Source organism: Triturus cristatus, chromosome 11, assembly GCF_964204655.1.
Source record: "Triturus cristatus chromosome 11, aTriCri1.1, whole genome shotgun sequence".
NCBI lineage: Eukaryota > Metazoa > Chordata > Amphibia > Caudata > Salamandridae > Triturus > Triturus cristatus.
The window spans coordinates 990,285,850-990,303,380 of NC_140594.1; the positions used below are offsets into that span (position 1 = coordinate 990,285,850).

General features: G+C 42.4%; 1 protein-coding gene and 1 long non-coding RNA gene across 3 annotated transcripts in view; one reads left to right on the forward strand and one right to left on the reverse strand.

Moving 5' to 3' along the window:
- Positions 1–17,531, reverse strand: part of LOC146785792 (von Willebrand factor A domain-containing protein 5A-like) — a 541,765-nt gene that overhangs the window by 415,547 nt on the left and 108,687 nt on the right. Inside the window, exons 7-9 of the mRNA XM_085635057.1 lie at positions 17,182–17,351; positions 9,949–10,037; positions 599–743 (exon numbers count right to left, since the gene is read on the reverse strand). Of these exons, the coding sequence (XP_085491183.1) occupies positions 599–743; positions 9,949–10,037; positions 17,182–17,351 (404 nt within the window). The remainder of the gene's footprint in view (positions 1–598; positions 744–9,948; positions 10,038–17,181; positions 17,352–17,531) is intronic.
- Positions 1–17,531, forward strand: part of LOC146785793 (uncharacterized) — a 258,212-nt gene that overhangs the window by 219,875 nt on the left and 20,806 nt on the right. The gene's annotated exons all lie outside the window — the stretch shown is intronic.

The window sequence follows — 17,531 nt, forward strand, 5'->3', positions numbered from 1 at the left end:
CTCTTGTTTTTGCTTTCAGGGCCTATATGTTTAAGGGTGCAGTCTACCTCCATAAGAGGTTCAAGCAACATTGCCAAGGCAGATCCCAGGGATCAAATAATCTCAAGCTTTTTCAGCCACCCTTGCATTCAGAAGGCTAGAAGATGTGGTAGATCCGTGGTCTTCCTTGCTGCCAAGCTGTGTAACGCTCTTCCTCTTCACTTGCACTGTTGCCCTTCGGAACCTATTTTCAGAAAAAATATCTTTTAAAAAAACTGGTTGTTTAATTCTTGTTTATAGGGCACCTTACCTGTTGATTTTAACCTCTCACTTTCTTATGTGACACTAACGCCAGGACACTTCTTTAGAGGCAGCTGGGCACTTTATACATTTCTTGTATTGTACTGTATTGACGTGCTCAGTTTTGATAACCTCATATAACCAACCCTCCTGCTACACCCCCTTTTCATATCCAATTCTGCATCTTCCATAAGGCTCCCCACTCTTTTCTTACCTCTTGCAATCCCCAATTTAACACTTCATATCTTCCTCATGCTTCCTCACTTGCTTCTCTCTTCCGTCCCAAATGTTCCTACTTCCAACCATCTTATCCATTTACCTGTCTTGGGTGTCCTGGTTTTTCAGCTTTGCTGTAAATATTCTTCAAAGGCTCTAAAATCTCAGTGCCTCCCATATCTGCCTTCATCTCTTGTATTTGTTTCAGAGCAGACTTCATGGATTTCTGGGTGTATTTCACACTATCCCTGTGAGACACGGGAAAAACAAGGCTCACTGTAACAACAGTTGCAAAGAACTACTCAAGAAATAAAAACAGTTCACATGTATCGCAATACAGTCTGGCTCAGGGAGTTATGACAAAGGAAAGCACTATTGTTAAACCATCTCTGACTACTGGAGTGGTGGTTAACACGCAGATAACATTTAGAAGAACATTGAGGCATGCTTCCAGAGTGTCAAAGTAATGCCAATATCATGGAGGCAAACTATACTGGTATACGGAATAAATTAGAGGCAGTCACCCATGGCCATCTTCAATGTTTTATTCCTCTGCAACAATCTTACCACAGTCAACCAAGGCACTTTACCCAGAGGAATACTATAGCACAATAGACAGAAGCTAATGACTTGAAATACAAGGAAACTTGACAGCACAACTCAAGCATTTTTACTTTGCATTTTAAAGAAACAAAATGAAAAAGTCAATATGCTTGAGTTCTACTGTGTTCAAGTTGTACTATCATGACCGTGTCATGTAAGATCACACACCCAAGAGTACCTGGCAAAGGAATGGTACTTCATGAATGATAACCAGGGATTTATCTTGGAACTGGCCTGTTTCAGTCAAGTTCTTCAGTGGTGGAGGTGGGGGTAGTCACAACAATAGAGTATCCCAGAGGGTGCTCAGTGAGAGCAGTACCACCTTAGTTATAGTTACAGAAACACAGTACTTTGCAACTTCAATAGCTTAATAACCATACAAAAGGATGATTTCTTGGCAACCATACAAATAATAAAAGGCATGCAAAGATTCTGAGATAATAGGAGGGCAACTCTAGTACTCCACTTGGCCCAGGCAAAGTAGTTCTGGGTACCCCTAAAAAATCAGTGGGTGTTCTTGAAGGCCAAACTCTCTGTGGACTAATAGGACACTGTACCAGCTGTTCACTATGGGTTACAGCCCAGGGCATAGTGGAGCAGATTCAGGAAGAAATACTGGCTTAGCAGAATGTGCAGATCTTAGAAGACTGACAAATTCTCAATCCTCTTGTAATACAGCTGATGGAAATGCACGCGAGTCTGAGTCTAAATTAATTGGGCTGCAGATCGTCAGTAGCTGCTGAGTTGGCCATCTCCTTGCATAAGTACATTTGGCAGCACTCCTCAATCATTTGGGCTTCTGGTCTATCAGATTATCTCTTTTTTACACCAGGAAGCCTTGTTGCTTCAACCTTCCTCTCTTGCCCAGGGCCGAGTCTTAGTCACGGAGGAAACACCAACAGGGAAAATCAAAAGTAAAAAGTAATGAAAACTCCCACACGACCTTCATTTCTTTATAGGGGCTCATAGGAGCTCTCTGCGGCTATCCATTGTATGAAAGCAGTATTTCACACTCCTATTCATGATAGAGTTTATCTTTTCATTGTATTTCTTAGAATATTTATATATATTTTTTTCAATTTACCAAGTGTACAAAAAATATAAAAACATGTTTAAAAATGTAATTGGCTCAAATGTACTGTAATTTAATTTGTTAACACAAATAACTATTGAATGAATGTGTTTCTTCATTTCAAAGAATAGTACATATATCAGAGCAAGCCCTGCCTCCTTCCATAACCCAAACATAACCTCTCTATCAGAAGAAGCTGTTGCAGTGGAGTATCCTAAGCGTAAAGGTTGGGGATGTCGAGTGGCCTCCACTCAAAGTATCCTGTAACAAAGTACAACATAAGCCTAGCACTGAAACCCTTGAAATTCAAAAGAGAAAGACCACAAGATTCCAAAAAAGACTGTTGCATCTTGTCTTGGATTGCTATACAAATTATTAATGGCTGGGACCTCCATATACTGTAACTTTGAATATTAGGAGAGGAGGGTAATATCTGTGGCTCCACACATCATTTGCAAGTTCTTCCACACGCATTACAAGCGTTTGCCTTTAACTGACATCTGTAGTAGGTAGAACAGCATGATTCCACAACCACTCACATTTAAACCTCTTATGGGTTGTCCTGATGAAGGTGGTTTCAAATTGAGAGTCGCCACCGAAACGTGCGTTGACCTGGCTGTTGTGATAGCCAAGCCTACACCACTATCACGGACATATTTCAAGTTGTTTTTGCCGTGATATTTATAGTGTACCTCATCTAGGCGGGGTCTGAATGCATGTGATGAGAGAGTGGTAATGTATGGTGGTATGATACGTTAGGATGATTGTGTAGTAATGATTTGGGGGACACATCAATTGCTCTGATTTCTGTACTATTCTTTGAAATGAAGAAACACATTCATGCAATGGTTATTTGTATTAGCGGATTAAATTACTGTACATTTGAACGAATTAGCTTTCTAAATCTGTTTTTTTATTTTTTGTACACTTGGTAAATTGAAAAAAGAAAAATATAAATAATATAAGAAATACAATAAAAAGATCAACTCTATCGTGAATAGGAGGGTGGAATGCTGACTTCATACAATGCAAAAACCAAAGGAAATGATGGACGGAGTGTTGAACATTGCAAGCACTCACCCCCAGTCAACTGATCTGGGTTTAATCCATCACCGTTCTTTAGCTCACTCTGCCACCCCAGTTCATACATGGCCATATGCAAATCAGTCTGACCCTGTGCCTCATGGGAACAGTCCAGCCCGAACTGCCAAGCCATGTCTTCCCTGGACCGGAAACAAGCTTCATAGGACCGGTTTCTGGCATTTCAGCCGTCTTCAGCCAGGCTTGCTTGAATCCAGTGGCAAAGTGAGCAAGGGACTCACGTCTGAGCATACCCTGCCAACTTATGGCGAACAAAGCAAAAACCAAAGGAAATGATGGACGGAGTGTTGAACATTGCAAGCACTCACCCCCAGTCAACTGATCTGGGTTTAATCCATCACCGTTCTTTAGCCCATTCTGCCACCCCAGTTCAGACATGGCCATATGCAAATCAGTCTGACCCTGTGCCTCATGGGAACAGTCCAGCCCGAACTGCCAAGCCATGTCTTCCCTGGACCGGAAACAAGCTTCCTAGGACCGGTTTCTGGCATTTCAGCCGTCTTCAGCCAGGCTTGCTTCAATCCAGTGGCGAAGTGAGCAAGGGACTCACCTCTGAGCATACCCTGCCAACTTATGGCGAACAAAGCAAAAACCAAAGGAAATGATGGACGGAGTGTTGAACATTGCAAGCACTCACCCCCAGTCAACTGATCTGGGTTTAATCCATCACCGTTCTTTAGCCCACTCTGCCACCACAGTTCAGACATGGCCATATGCAAATCAGTCTGACCCTGTGCCTCATGGGAACAGTCCAGCCCGAACTGCCAAGCCATGTCTTCCCTGGACCGGAAACAAGCTTCCTAGGACCGGTTTCTGGCATTTCAGCCGTCTTCAGCCAGGCTTGCTTGAATCCAGTGGCAAAGTGAGCAAGGGACTCACGTCTGAGCATACCCTGCCAACTTATGGCGAACAAAGCAAAAACCAAAGGAAATGATGGACGGAGTGTTGAACATTGCAAGCACTCACCCCCAGTCAACTGATCTGGGTTTAATCCATCACCGTTCTTTAGCCCACTCTGCCGCCCCAGTTCAGACATGGCCATATGCAAATCAGTCTGACCCTGTGCCTCATGGGAACAGTCCAGCCCGAAATGCCAAGCCATGTCTTCCCTGGACCGGACTGGCCATGTCTGAACTGGGGTGGCAGAGTGGGCTAAAGAACGGTGATGGATCAAACCCAGATCTGTTGACTGGGTGTGAGTGTTTGATTGGTTCTGATGCTCCGTCCATCACCACCCCCTTTTTTACCGCTTTGTTCGCCATAAGTTGGCAGGGTATGCTCAGACGTGAGTCCCTTGCTCACTTTGCCACTGGATTCAAGCAAGCCTGGCTGAAGACGGCTGAAATGCCAGAAACCGGTCCTAGGAAGCTTGTTTCCGGTCCAGGGAAGGCATGGCTTGGCAGTTCGGGCTGGACTGTTCTCATGAGGCACAGGGTCAGACTGATTTGCATATGGCCATGTCTGAACTGGGGTGGCAGAGTGGGCTAAAGAACGGTGATGGATCAAACCCAGATCTGTTGACTGGGTGTGAGTGTTTGATTGGTTCTGATGCTCCGTCCATCACCACCCCCTTTTTTACCGCTTTGTTCACCATAAGTTGGCAGGGTATGCTCAGACGTGAGTCCCTTGCTCACTTTGCCACTGGATTCAAGCAAGCCTGGCTGAAGACGGCTGAAATGCCAGAAACCGGTCCTAGGAAGCTTGTTTCCGGTCCAGGGAAGGCATGGCTTGGCAGTTCGGGCTGGACTGTTCTCATGAGGCACAGGGTCAGACTGATTTGCATATGGCCATGTCTGAACTGGGGTGACCGAGTGGGCTAAAGAACGGTGATGGATCAAACCCAGATCTGTTGACTGGGTGTGAGTGTTTGATTGGTTCTGATGCTCCGTCCATCACCACCCCCTTTTTTACCGCTTTGTTCGCCATAAGTTGGCAGGGTATGCTCAGACGTGAGTCCCTTGCTCACTTTGCCACTGGATTCAAGCAAGCCTGGCTGAAGACGGCTGAAATGCCAGAAACCGGTCCTAGGAAGCTTGTTTCCGGTCCAGGGAAGGCATGGCTTGGCAGTTCGGGCTGGACTGTTCTCATGAGGCACAGGGTCAGGCTGATTTGCATATGGCCATGTCTGAACTGGGGTGGCAGAGTGGGCTAAAGAACGGTGATGGATCAAACCCAGATCTGTTGACTGGGTGTGAGTGTTTGATTGGTTCTGATGCTCCGTCCATCACCACCCCCTTTTTTACCGACTTCATACAATGGACAGCCCCAGAGGAGAGTCCCAGTGCGCCCCTATAAAGAAATAGAGGTCAAGTGGGAGTTTTCATTACTTTTTACTTTTGAATCACTTCCCCCTTACTCCCAGATCTATAAGTGGTATTCGAGGGGGTACCTATACATATCTATAGCACCAAGAAGGTGTCCTGACCATAGCCTGTATTCTTCTGAGCCAGTACTGCCAAGCTTCTTACAAAGGACTTTTAGGCAGCATTTAGCTAAGACTGGAAACACTGATGTAAGGTACGTACCCTACGTTAAGCCGAATAGAGAACATCTTCACTTGCTCTTTCCTCATCTTCTTTCAGTGGAAGTATAGGAAAGTAACAAATGATTTTATGTCCCTGTCACCGGACTTGTATCTCAATTGCAGTAAAGTTAATGCTGGACAGATCCGGGGAAACTCTGCTTAGGCAGAATAAGCTGCATCTACAGCAGAACTCTTGGGAAGATCTCATGATGCGGTTAAATCAGATTGACAAAACCATCATAGGGTCTATGATTTGCAGGCCACAGAGCTGCTCCAATGACCGGAAATGAGTAATAGCTTTGGCCCTAATGCACAGAACACTATCTTGTGTTATGTGTGATGCGTACTTGCGAAAAATACTGTTCTCAGAGCACATGGTTTCAAAATCTATTGCATGTAATGCAGCCACAAACTACTTCCTCAGGAAGGGATGTGTAGGGTGCCAGTTATCGGCGAGTGAACAATGTTTATAAAGTGCCTTATCTACACACCTCTCCCATGGCTAAAAGAAAAAGGTGTGTGTCCTTGCATACAATTCAGCCCTCATCTATTTTGTAGTCTTCCACAGCCTCCTGAGTGGACAGTAGCCTATGTGTGGAGATTTAACTCTGAGTGAGACAATAGTTGAGCACAGCCTTGTGTGCGACTGGTGGAGAAATCAAAACAAAGTGAAGCAGCTCCAGTGGGTTTACAGGTATCAAAGCCACTGGAAGTAAAACTAAGTGTCAGGCCAAGGAAAGGAAGGATGTGGAAGCACATCTATCATCTATTATATCAATAATTTCCCGAGTGCTTCATAAATGTTACAAGAACTGCGAGATGAACGTGTAGAATCATAATATAAAAGTTAACCGTATTAAATTTTTAGACTGCCTGTTTATTTTAGGGTTATCCGTAGGGGTGGCCGATACATTCCACTCCACCGGCGGTGTTCGTGGAGTTTTGCCCACTCTGCGGCACGCTTGTAACGTGGAGTTCGGGAAAACTCCACCAAACACCGCGTAGCAGAGATTTTTCTCACATTCGGCTCGTTAATGTTAAGTTGGCAAGTGCAAGTTAGAATGAGTGTTCTCTAGTGCGATTTGTGGGTACTAGAGCAGCATCCGGCGAAATGTTCTCACTACTGGCTGTAGAAGCAGTTTGCGACCGTTTGCGGTGAGAAAGCTGCCGCTCAAATAGAAAATCTACTTGAGCGGCAGCAAAGAAGCAGCAGAGTCTGGTTTGCACTAATTTTGCAGCGTGAAACAAACTCCTGGTGCTAAAGATAAGAGCAATGTACTGATTCCACTTGTGGAACTCCGCAGAATCTCAGAGTTTTTATGCAACTCCACGGTATTCCGTGAAGTGAAACTCTGCGAGTTCCGCCCACCTCTAGAATTTAACTTAAAAATGATTTTTTTCAAATATCGAAATGATAACTGAAAATAGTTATTGAAACCATGGACAGTACTGTTTGGTTACTGGCAAAAAACATAAGACAACAGTACTTAATTAAGTAGTCAAGAATGTAAACTTTCAGAAGAAAATAAACTTTGTACTATAAAAAAACAGCTTACAAAAGACTGTTGAAGCTTTCATCTTTAGGGTAAAGCGAACAATGGACATTGATTGGAACAAGAATGCTTAGGTTTCTTTGTCAGACATAGGGGTCATGTGCCTCTTGCTGTGGGATGGGAAACATCCTAAAATATCCCTGAAAACCCTGCAGTTTGGCCAATTTAATGGGGAACTAGTACCACCCAACCTGGAAGGGTATTATTGGGCAGTCCACTTAATTATGTTAATGACTAGCTTTTTGCCCCATTGGATCACTTAACTTTTTGGCCGGAATGGGCACAGTGGGGGTCGAGCTACTATTTACTACCTCTATGGAGGTGTTGGGGGATACAGCTTCTTCTTCCGGCCATCAAAATGGCCTAAGAAGCATGGGGAAAAGTTGCAAAACCCTTAGGATGGCCTTGTAGACCCACGAAGAAAACACCCCTGTAGGAGGGGAAAGTGGCTCCCAGAAACAAGGAACTTGCGAAACTTCAAGGCATTGATGTACCAGAGAGAGGTATTGAATAAAAAAAGGCTCAGCTTGGTTCAATTTAAAATACTGCACAGAGTATATTATGATGGGAAGAAGCTAGATGCTGTGGTGAGAGCACATAATCCATATTGTTTAAGGTGCCAGGGTGATGGTGGCTTCTTTATTCACACGCTTTAGCGCTGGGCAGTGATTACTGAAGAGCTCCAGGGGATTTTGCAAGAATCCATTCTGCTGGACCCCTCTATGGGATCCCCAATGATATTGACTTAACCGGAGCTAAGATCCTATTCTGTGGCCTTGACCTCAAGGTGGCGAAGAGGGCTATAGCTCGCTACTAGATAGCGCCAGAATGTCCTACATTACAAGAGTGGAAACTGGACATGGATATGTATATGGTGGCCGAAAAGGTAACATACACCTGTAGGGGCTGTCCCTAAAGATTATGCAAGTTCTGGGGTTGTTTCTTGGGTTACTACTCAATACATCTAGGAGACGATGATGAAGACTGGAGAAAGGATGTGCTTGAATGGTGGTGTGTGTGTGGTGGACCAATGCATGGGACTTAATGCTATTGGTTTCTTCTGCTTATGTATTTGCCAATGCCTGACTGGGGAGAGGGTGGTGAGGGGAGGTGGGGTTTGCTTTTGAGGATTCTTGATATTTTTATACCAGTGCTAGAACTGTGCTACCTATATCCTGTTTGATGTTGTTCTGTATGACTGATGAGCTGTTTGGAAAACTAAGTAAAAATGTATTTGAAAAAAAAATGAATGTTTAAGTTTTGTTCCCCTTGCATGAAATAAATGTTGATAAAACAACCGGTAGTGGTCAGTGAGAGTGAAATTATGCAAATCTGTGGAGGTTTAAAACATAATTATGGGTTTAACTCACTTACCACATAAAAATAGTAATGCCAGAAATTGAGCCGCATAAATTGCACTTTCATTGCATCATAGTTTGGATTAACCAACAGAATAATTTGGTCCTCCTTTGCACTATAATCCTTGTGTCCCCGATAATGGAAAAGCTCAGCAAAGTAGTTTAAGTTCCATCATTATAATGATGAAACCCATATATCACGGGACCCGTGTAATATTTACTGCATTTACACCAAGTAACTTAATTGAACAAGCTACCAAGGAACCCGTATTCAGAACAGGGTCGATATGTTTGTGGAGCAAGATTAGTGACTCTGAAGTTCTCCACTAAAGCGCTTTAGAGACAAGGGGCCATATGTACGTAGCCTAATACCGGTCGGTAACGGCCGATTTTCGGTAATTATACCGTTACCGACCGGTATTTAGGCTTTTGACATGTAGGGGGCTCATTTCTGTATTCGGTAATTTACCGAATCGGTAAAATTACCGAATCGGTAATTTTACCGATTCGGTAAATACCGAATACAGAAATGAGATGTAGGGGGAGTGTGTGGTGGGTGTGGGGATTCGTTATTTACCACCAACTGTAAGTTGGTGGTAAATGACAAATGACTCAGGAAATGCTTTTTTTGGCCCTTAGATGTGTGCAATGTGGCAGACACACATGCCCTCAGGGCATGTATGTGTACCACATGTGCACACATGCAGAAATCAGGGGTGCAACAGGGTGTCAATGTGACACCCTGCCACCCTTGATTGAGCTCCCCCCATTACCGATTCGGTATTTACCGATTCGGTAATGGTAACTGGCTTCCCATTGATTCCTATGGGCCTCCTGGCCCATAGGAATCAATGAGATACAGGTTACCATTAACGAATCGGTAAATACCGATTCTAAAATACCGACACTTACCGAATCGGTATTTTTTTTCCCTACATTACATTTACCGATTCATAAATACCGAATCGGTAACATTCGGTATTTATGAAGTGGTAAATGTAATTTACCTACATAAGGCCCAAAGATACCTTAAGATCAGATCAGTGCAAAAAGGCATTCTGGTTTAAAGTACAGCACAGTCGTTTCTTCTCTTAAGTGGTATACAGAGTGAACAGCCCATACAGACACATAAATCTATGAGAGTCAAAATATGGACAAAAATATATTGCATCATGCTCAACATATAATATTTTTGATCTAATAGGAAATAATCATAAATCTCAACTTAAACCGGAGACTCACGGGAAGAAAGAATGGAAGTGACTTCCAAAGCTGAAAACGTTGAAATAACAGCCAAGGGGCAAACTCTTGAGTAGGAGTACCATTGTTTCCTGAAATGACAAAAGGATGAGATAGAACAGTATTAACAGTACACAAGCAAAGAGGTCATTGATTTGAAATCTCTTTTTTTTCCTGAACAGCTCAGCTATGCCAGTTGTTCTAAACTAGTGTGGCTAGGTCCACACGGATAACCGGTCACTGATATGACCTGGTCTCCACAAAGTAAAGCGAAAGAATGCCAACAATTGGAAATGGGGCAACAGTATAGTGATTTAAAACACAAGTTCACCCACAATGAAAGTCCAAAAACTAAATAGGCAGCGATAATAAGACAAATTCCAGTTAATAGTAGCTGTGAAAATACACTAAGCACACCCTAGGTATGGTTCCTAATGTCTAAAATGATGTAAAGAATAAACGGTGGTGCTTGACCCGATCCAACTTGCTAGCCCAGAGAGTTTCTAGCTATTTCTAAATATAAAAAAATGTAAAATATGTTTACCTTATAATGGGACAGCAAAATTAACAGTTACGTACAATAACACATAATATTAAGCCATGAAAATTGTTTTAAAGGATGACCATTGATTTATTTACCAAACTACACCTAAAATTACATGCATGTAGTATGGTGAAATCAGTCATTAAATAGTACAGCAGCTGTTCTTAGCCCACAGATGACAGATGTCGCCCCAATGTATGGACTTTCAGTCCCTTTTAGATTATGTATTGAAGATCCAACATTGTAGTAAGCAGAATATAAGTCGATTTATATCAGGACATCTTTGGTAGAACAGAAACAGGAAAAAGCTGATCAAAACCAAAATGCAGTTTATTTTTACGAGTATAAGCATCTGCTGCAGCCAACCCTTGTAATAGCATTCATGTCATAATCTAAATATGGTGTTTTTGTAGATTCAACAACCATAGCATTAGGAATTGTAAGAGGTGGAAACACTCTAACTGATGTCAGTTCTACAAAATCGAGTGCCATTTCAACCGGTTAAACCTAGGATAGATCTTAATACTATGTCAATCATGGGGCCTAAATTGGCCAACTTTCCAATGTCTTGCCCTAGATATTACGAGGATAAAGCCAAAGTGACTCTTATTTCAGACATCTTGCCTACTGCTGGCTAAGCTCTGGGACGTATCATAGGATGGTTAAAAGTATTAATCATAGAGACTTCAATATTTCTCGGGTGATCATTCTTTCTGGACTAGGCTACATCCCTGGGTCGCTTAGCAAACAGTATTAATAATCTGTCAGTGTTAAACTAATATAAAGACAAGGGTGGCTGAATCCACTTCCACCGTTCTTCAACCACTAGCACAAACTGTGAATTGCTATACTATTGAAATGGGCATGATGGGTGGAATCAGGGAATGGGACACTTTTAAGGAAGAAATTGAAATTAACGATTAGATCTATTTCAAGAACAACCTGACTTTTGAATGTCTGTAACAAGGCAGAGTTACTGAGCTACTGACTCTCTTTGGGGCCTAATTTATTACAAGTCCCATAGGTTATAATGCACTAGTAATAAGGCAGAGAAATATCTGTCAAGTTTGTGATTGAGTCATTTCCTTAGTCTAGACCATCCTCAATATGTGATCTGAAGAAATGTCCTCAATTTATTTTTCTATCTTCCCATTGTATCTAACCATTTTTCTGTAATCTTGGATTTTGTTTCATTAATGAATGTTATTTGATGCTTACCTTTCTTGTGTATGCTATAACTTGCTCAATAAAACATGGAAAAAATAAGATAAGAGAAGGACTGCAGAGACGTAATCTGCTCATGAGCTTTAGAAGTGGCTTTTTTAACAATGGAAGAAAAGCCTATGCTTCTTGAGTTTTTTTTTTTTTTTTTTTTTTTTTAAACCTTTATTCATCAAAAAACAGGGACACAGCTATTCAGCCGACAACCCGGAGGTTCGGCAGCTTCAAGAGGGCAGTACAGAGAAGCGTCCACAGTGCATAGAAGGAGAAGCAAAAAGGTTCTATTTTAAATAAACACAAACACACACCAAACTGCTTCTTGAGTTTTGAAGATCCATTTAAAATGCACTGTTTGGCAAAAGGTTAACAAAATGCAAAGTAGGAAAAAACAGCAAAGCTGATGAAACTTTGTATCTCTGTAATAAAGCCAGAAGCATTTAAATGAGAAGTAGTATCAACTTTTTTTTGTGGCTCATATAACCAGTTTTTTGTCGGTATCTAAACCTGTGAGCCTTCTCCCTTGATCCGATAGCAATTACACCCAAAGAAAGTGTTAATTGGTTAGCAGAAAGATTGTTTGCTTAGCCATTTATGCACCGTGTGTATTTTTTCCAGAGTTTACGATAATACAATCAGATACCAGCAAGACAATTCAAAATAAAAAAAAAATCCGGAAATCCTGAAGAAAAAAAAACTGTCCAAAAACTGACAAAGAAGCTTGTGCAATATATAGCACATAAGGCATGCTGTAATAATATGAATTTGGAATAGTAGGCCACTTGCAAATAAGCTAGAATATCCAGCTTTGTTAAAGTCCTAGCGATGCCACATCTGTTCAAATAAAACAAGAACATAGGCCTGCAGTCTGTTTTGGATGCTGATTCACTTATGTAGCTAGAAACCCATGAACCGAAGTCTCACCCTTTCAGAGGTAATAGCAACAAAGAAGGCTAAAAATGGTTGTGAATTATAAACTCCATTGTTAGCATGGCAGGTTAACTAAACTTCTGGTTCTTCCTTTGTTCGCTACATCACTTAGCTACATAGAAGTATAGCTTTAGAGACCAAGTTGAATGTGTCGGTGCCACTTAAAAATTGGAGAACGTGTTAGTCTATTAAAAAACGTATTGATAATCTTCACAGTGAAAGATTATTGTCTCTACTACACTGATAAAATATGAGAATGAAACAGTCTTGAAAGTCTACCTCCTTTCTTGAGAAGTAAGGAATCTTTCGACAGTATACCATTATACAGCCATGTGCCTCTGAAAATATCCTTTTAAGCCACCTTGGTTTAAAGGCTCCGCAGATGCCTGCGACATTCAAAATGGAGCACTGAGCATCCTGATGTAAGTGTAGATGGAATAGCCATAGGGAGAGTTGTCACTGTACATGAGGACCACCTTGACCTTGAAGGTCTTGGGCGGTCATCAATGAACCAGGAGGGGTCCATACTTTATGAAACAAATCCAATGAGGCGCGCCTATCTAGCCTTTACTGAATAAACTTCCAGGCATGAGATGGCACATAACTGCTGCATAATGAGAAAGCAGTGACCATTATCTTCAAGGATATTCCATCTGACATTATGTCATGCAGGTCAAGCAACAACTCTTGTATTCTGCCATTTCTAATGATCTGCCATTGTATCACACACCCCAACTGCATCTGATGGCCATCCTCCCTAGAAAGCTGCCTTTGACCCATGATTGACCCGCATCCATCAGGTCTCTGGGAATATTGATAAATTTTGCTGTTCTTGTTTTGGAACAGGACTAGAGAGCTGGCTAATCATCTATAAATAGAAGATCACTGGGCCAAGGATAACCCCGCTAGTAATAGCCTGGGGAGGTAGTAGGATGGTTTCCTTGCAGACAATTTAGAAGCAACCTTTAAGGCATAGGGCAGCTCATGATTATTTCTTGTTCCCCTTGTGGGCTTGTGAGGATGGTAAGGCAGATCGAGTGGTCCACTCTATCAAATTCAGCAAAGAACTAGTTGACAGGGGTGTTACTTGTATAGCAGGTTCTGAAACCTGTACAGTAATGCCATACGAGGTAGTAAGAGTTTAGACGAGGTTGGACTTGATTTGCAATTCTCATATCAGTTATTCTGCTAATTGAGGAGAGATTTGTGATGAGGCAGTGCTCTGGGTCTGAAGTGTTGATGTTGTCTTCTCTGAGAAGGTGTATCTGGTCTGTTTTTAGAGATAAGGAAAAATAACTTTCAATAGGTTGGGAAAATTTTACATGGGCGTCTGTCTCCTTTTTTTGTGTGACGCTGTACGAGTTGAGGCTGAAGGAGTGTAGCTTCAATGTCTGGGTAACTCCCTTCTAGTATCACTTTCTATTCAAGTTTTTCACAGGACATCCATGTGGTGTAGCTTCTCACCACCACTTGTGCTCCTTTAGTCATTGGTACCTGACCCTGCTTCAATGTATTCCAGAATTGGTTGTTTAGTTACTGCAAGAGGGTTGAGAATTGGGTCTCTCAGTGTCCATTCAGTTTACAAAGGTACAGAATCTGGGATTTTTGAGACTCCAGAGGCACATGTGGTTCAGTTCTTTGGGGTTTTGCTTTCCTGCAACCAAATGTTAGGGAGTTGGGCCCTACTTGGGATTTACTACCGGTCCTCAAGCCCTTTCTGTACCTTCAGAGGTGGTTTAGCCAAATCTTTTGTCACTAAAGGCGTTATCTCTTGTGGGAATTAGGTCTACTCGGGGGCTGGCGGAATCCCATCCCTGAGTTCATCTCTACTTGCAGATATATTTCAGGTTCTGAGTTTCTTTCAACTGGGCCCTGATTTGTACTGGAGGTCATGTTAACTTTCCACCTAGCTTAGGAGGAGATCCTTCCCTCTTTTATTCCTCTGATAGGAAGGCTCATCAGCATTTGTTTGACAGACTGACTTTTGAAGGTATGATAGCCTTTTTGTTAACTTGGGTTTGGCATGACCTCCTTGAGAGTCATCCACAGCTACCTCTAGTTGCTGGGTGAAAGCAGTGACTTCCCTCTCAAATGACCAAGAGGATTAATCCATCCCAGGTCATGTTTCACTTCATTCCATTAGGGATAACACAGCCTCCTGGGCAGAGTTTATGGGGATTCCCTTTTAAACATTAGCCCAAAGGCTACCTTTTTTCTCATTAGACGCCGGAGAGGCACAGGAATCTGAACTGGTGTACAGTATTAATGTCATGGCAGGTGGCACCACAATTTGATCTGCTGTGTTCTTTTGTGTTTTATTTATGGATGGCACACCAAGCAATGGTGGGTGCAGCACCGATCTGGTGTGTCTTTTTCATGAACTGCAATGATGGCATACACCCGCTTGGTGTGTCTTCCGAGTATGGAATGGGATGGGTAATGAGTTGAGCTTTGCCTGCATTACTTGCTGGTAATCTCATTACTTCAATCCTTCCTTCCTCATTCCACTTCTCAAGTCCTGCCCTCTCTCTTGGGGGTACTTAGCCTTCCATGGGCGTTTAGCTTGGCACCAGTACTTTGGTCTAAAGGGGCAGGCCCATTTATGGACTTGGGAGGAAGCAGGGCAGTCAGAAATCAAGAACTGACTTGGGCATACTGTGTTGCACAAGGGATTTCAGATCTCACTAAGGGAGCAGGGAAGGAAGAATTGGAGTAATTCAGTCAGTCTTTTTACTCTCTGACTGGAAGAAGACACTGAACACATCTCTAGTGTTGAAATTACTCTAAAAATCTATTCCACAGCAGTTGGGACAGTGATGTAGAAGGTACAAAGAATTGCATGGTGCACAGTAACAAAAGTCCCTTAATGGTAAAATACATTTCAAAATGTGAAGTTTCCTTTTTTTCTTTATTAAACACATAGCAATTGTGACATTGAGCTATTATCTATTTATCTGCATGAGAAACTGGATTGTAATTGAAAAGAGCATCTTTAATCATGCAACACATCTTTGCATCGCGTGTTCGAAGCTCTAATGGTTTCATTGTGTGGTCACCAACTTCTAGTGGGAATTCCCAGCTTTAAAGGCGGCCATGGGACTGACTTGCTGAGAAACATTGCCCTAGGTTTCCTGAGATACTTTCGAGTCAGTATGTGCTAGGAACATGCACATTCTGCTACAAACGGATTACCTCTGCACTTCTTGACCTCTACATGTATCTACATTATAACTCACACTTGTCTCTCAGTTCATGTGTATGTGCAGGTCATTTTGGCAGACAAGCCTATGTAGAAACAGGGAAAGAAAAAATATGCCCAGTGTCAGATGGTTTGGTCAAGTGGTAAACTCGGGAATAGACTTTGAGGTTATTATGTAAACAGTTCTATATGGCAGGAGTCAGTCATTTAACCCCTTCGACGCTCATGACGGAACGGTTCCGTCATGAGCGTCGGTTGAGCTGTGCTCATGACGGAACCGTTCCGTCATGACCACGCCCGCGCAGGTAACGGTCAGCACAGCGGGGGAATTCGCCCCGCATGGAAGGGGTTAATACGGAAGTAAATAATTAGTGAAACTAAAATGCAAAATAAATAAAACAGTAGAAGCAAATGTACAAGATTTGAAGCCGCCCCACTCACTTTAGCGCTACAGTCAATAATTGAAGAAGGGGCCTCCTAATGGCCAGTCAAGGAGACATACCTTCCCTTGCCATCCCTTCCTCATTTCTTCTATGCAAATATATTGAGAAAGAGGCAATACATAATTCAGATCACCAGTCAGACCCTTATTATGGGTGGGCAATTAATTATGATGGGCCCGGTGAAGACAGCGACCATGCCAGTCAGACTTCCAAGTTTCACTTGCAGATTTTGGCGGCTGAATGATAGCGGAGACCAGGATTCCAGAATATTATTTCCAAAGACATGCAATCCCCATTAATTTCCAACTCACGGGATTACTGGCATCCCTGGTAAAGGTAATTTTGGGGGTTGGGAAATAACAGGGATTATTCAATCTAGGCCACTCATAATGGTCCAAGTAATCAAGTTATTGCCTTCGTGCCCCTCTTCATTGAACCAGTTTTTACTATGTGAAGGTGTTGGGTCATGGAAGGAGGAAGAGGAGGAAAATGGCAGTCAGTTTTGGATTTTTTTCCATGCATTACCAGACATTTTCTATAGCCTCTTGCGCTTCAGCACAGGCACAGCCTTTTGAAAAGTAGGGCCAATCCTCCAAGACTCCTCTATATCGTTGAGTTTGCACTTTCTAGCAGAAAACACAAAGATTACTCCTGCCTGACCCAAGCCACAACTTTGACTCAGTTGAGGAGAGCAACATTTACTGTGGCTCGGCCTCAACTGAAAAAGAGAAACCAGCCTTTTGGTGCCATTCTCTTGGGCACCCACATGAGTTCCAACCTGGAGCTTAAAAACACCCGTTTAGTAAGGACTTGCCCATGGAAGAGAGTCAATGAGGCACTGCCATACTGGGTTTATTTAAGGAAAAGTGAATCATAAAAGGACTAGATCGCTGTAGTCTCACCTTTGCGCTGGCTATGCGCTGCGGCGAATCAAGTTCACTGCTCATACAGCAACTCATACTTCCAGAACGATCCATGAGAAAGATGAACTCCCCACAGGTGGACTGCTCCTGGCTCTCCGGGATGTTTGGGTAAAAATTCAACATCAGATTTACATATGCCATCAAGGAACCTTTTGGAAAATAAAAAATCTCATTTTAAAATGTTAGAAGCTGGGATTGCAAACTGCCACAAATGAGGCAGAAAAGAAGCAAAAGTAAAAAAAGAAAGTGAGATAGAAATGCAAAACGGGGGCATAACGGAAGAACAAAAATAATGTCTGAATATGTTCAAAGTAAAAGTTTACTAGTCA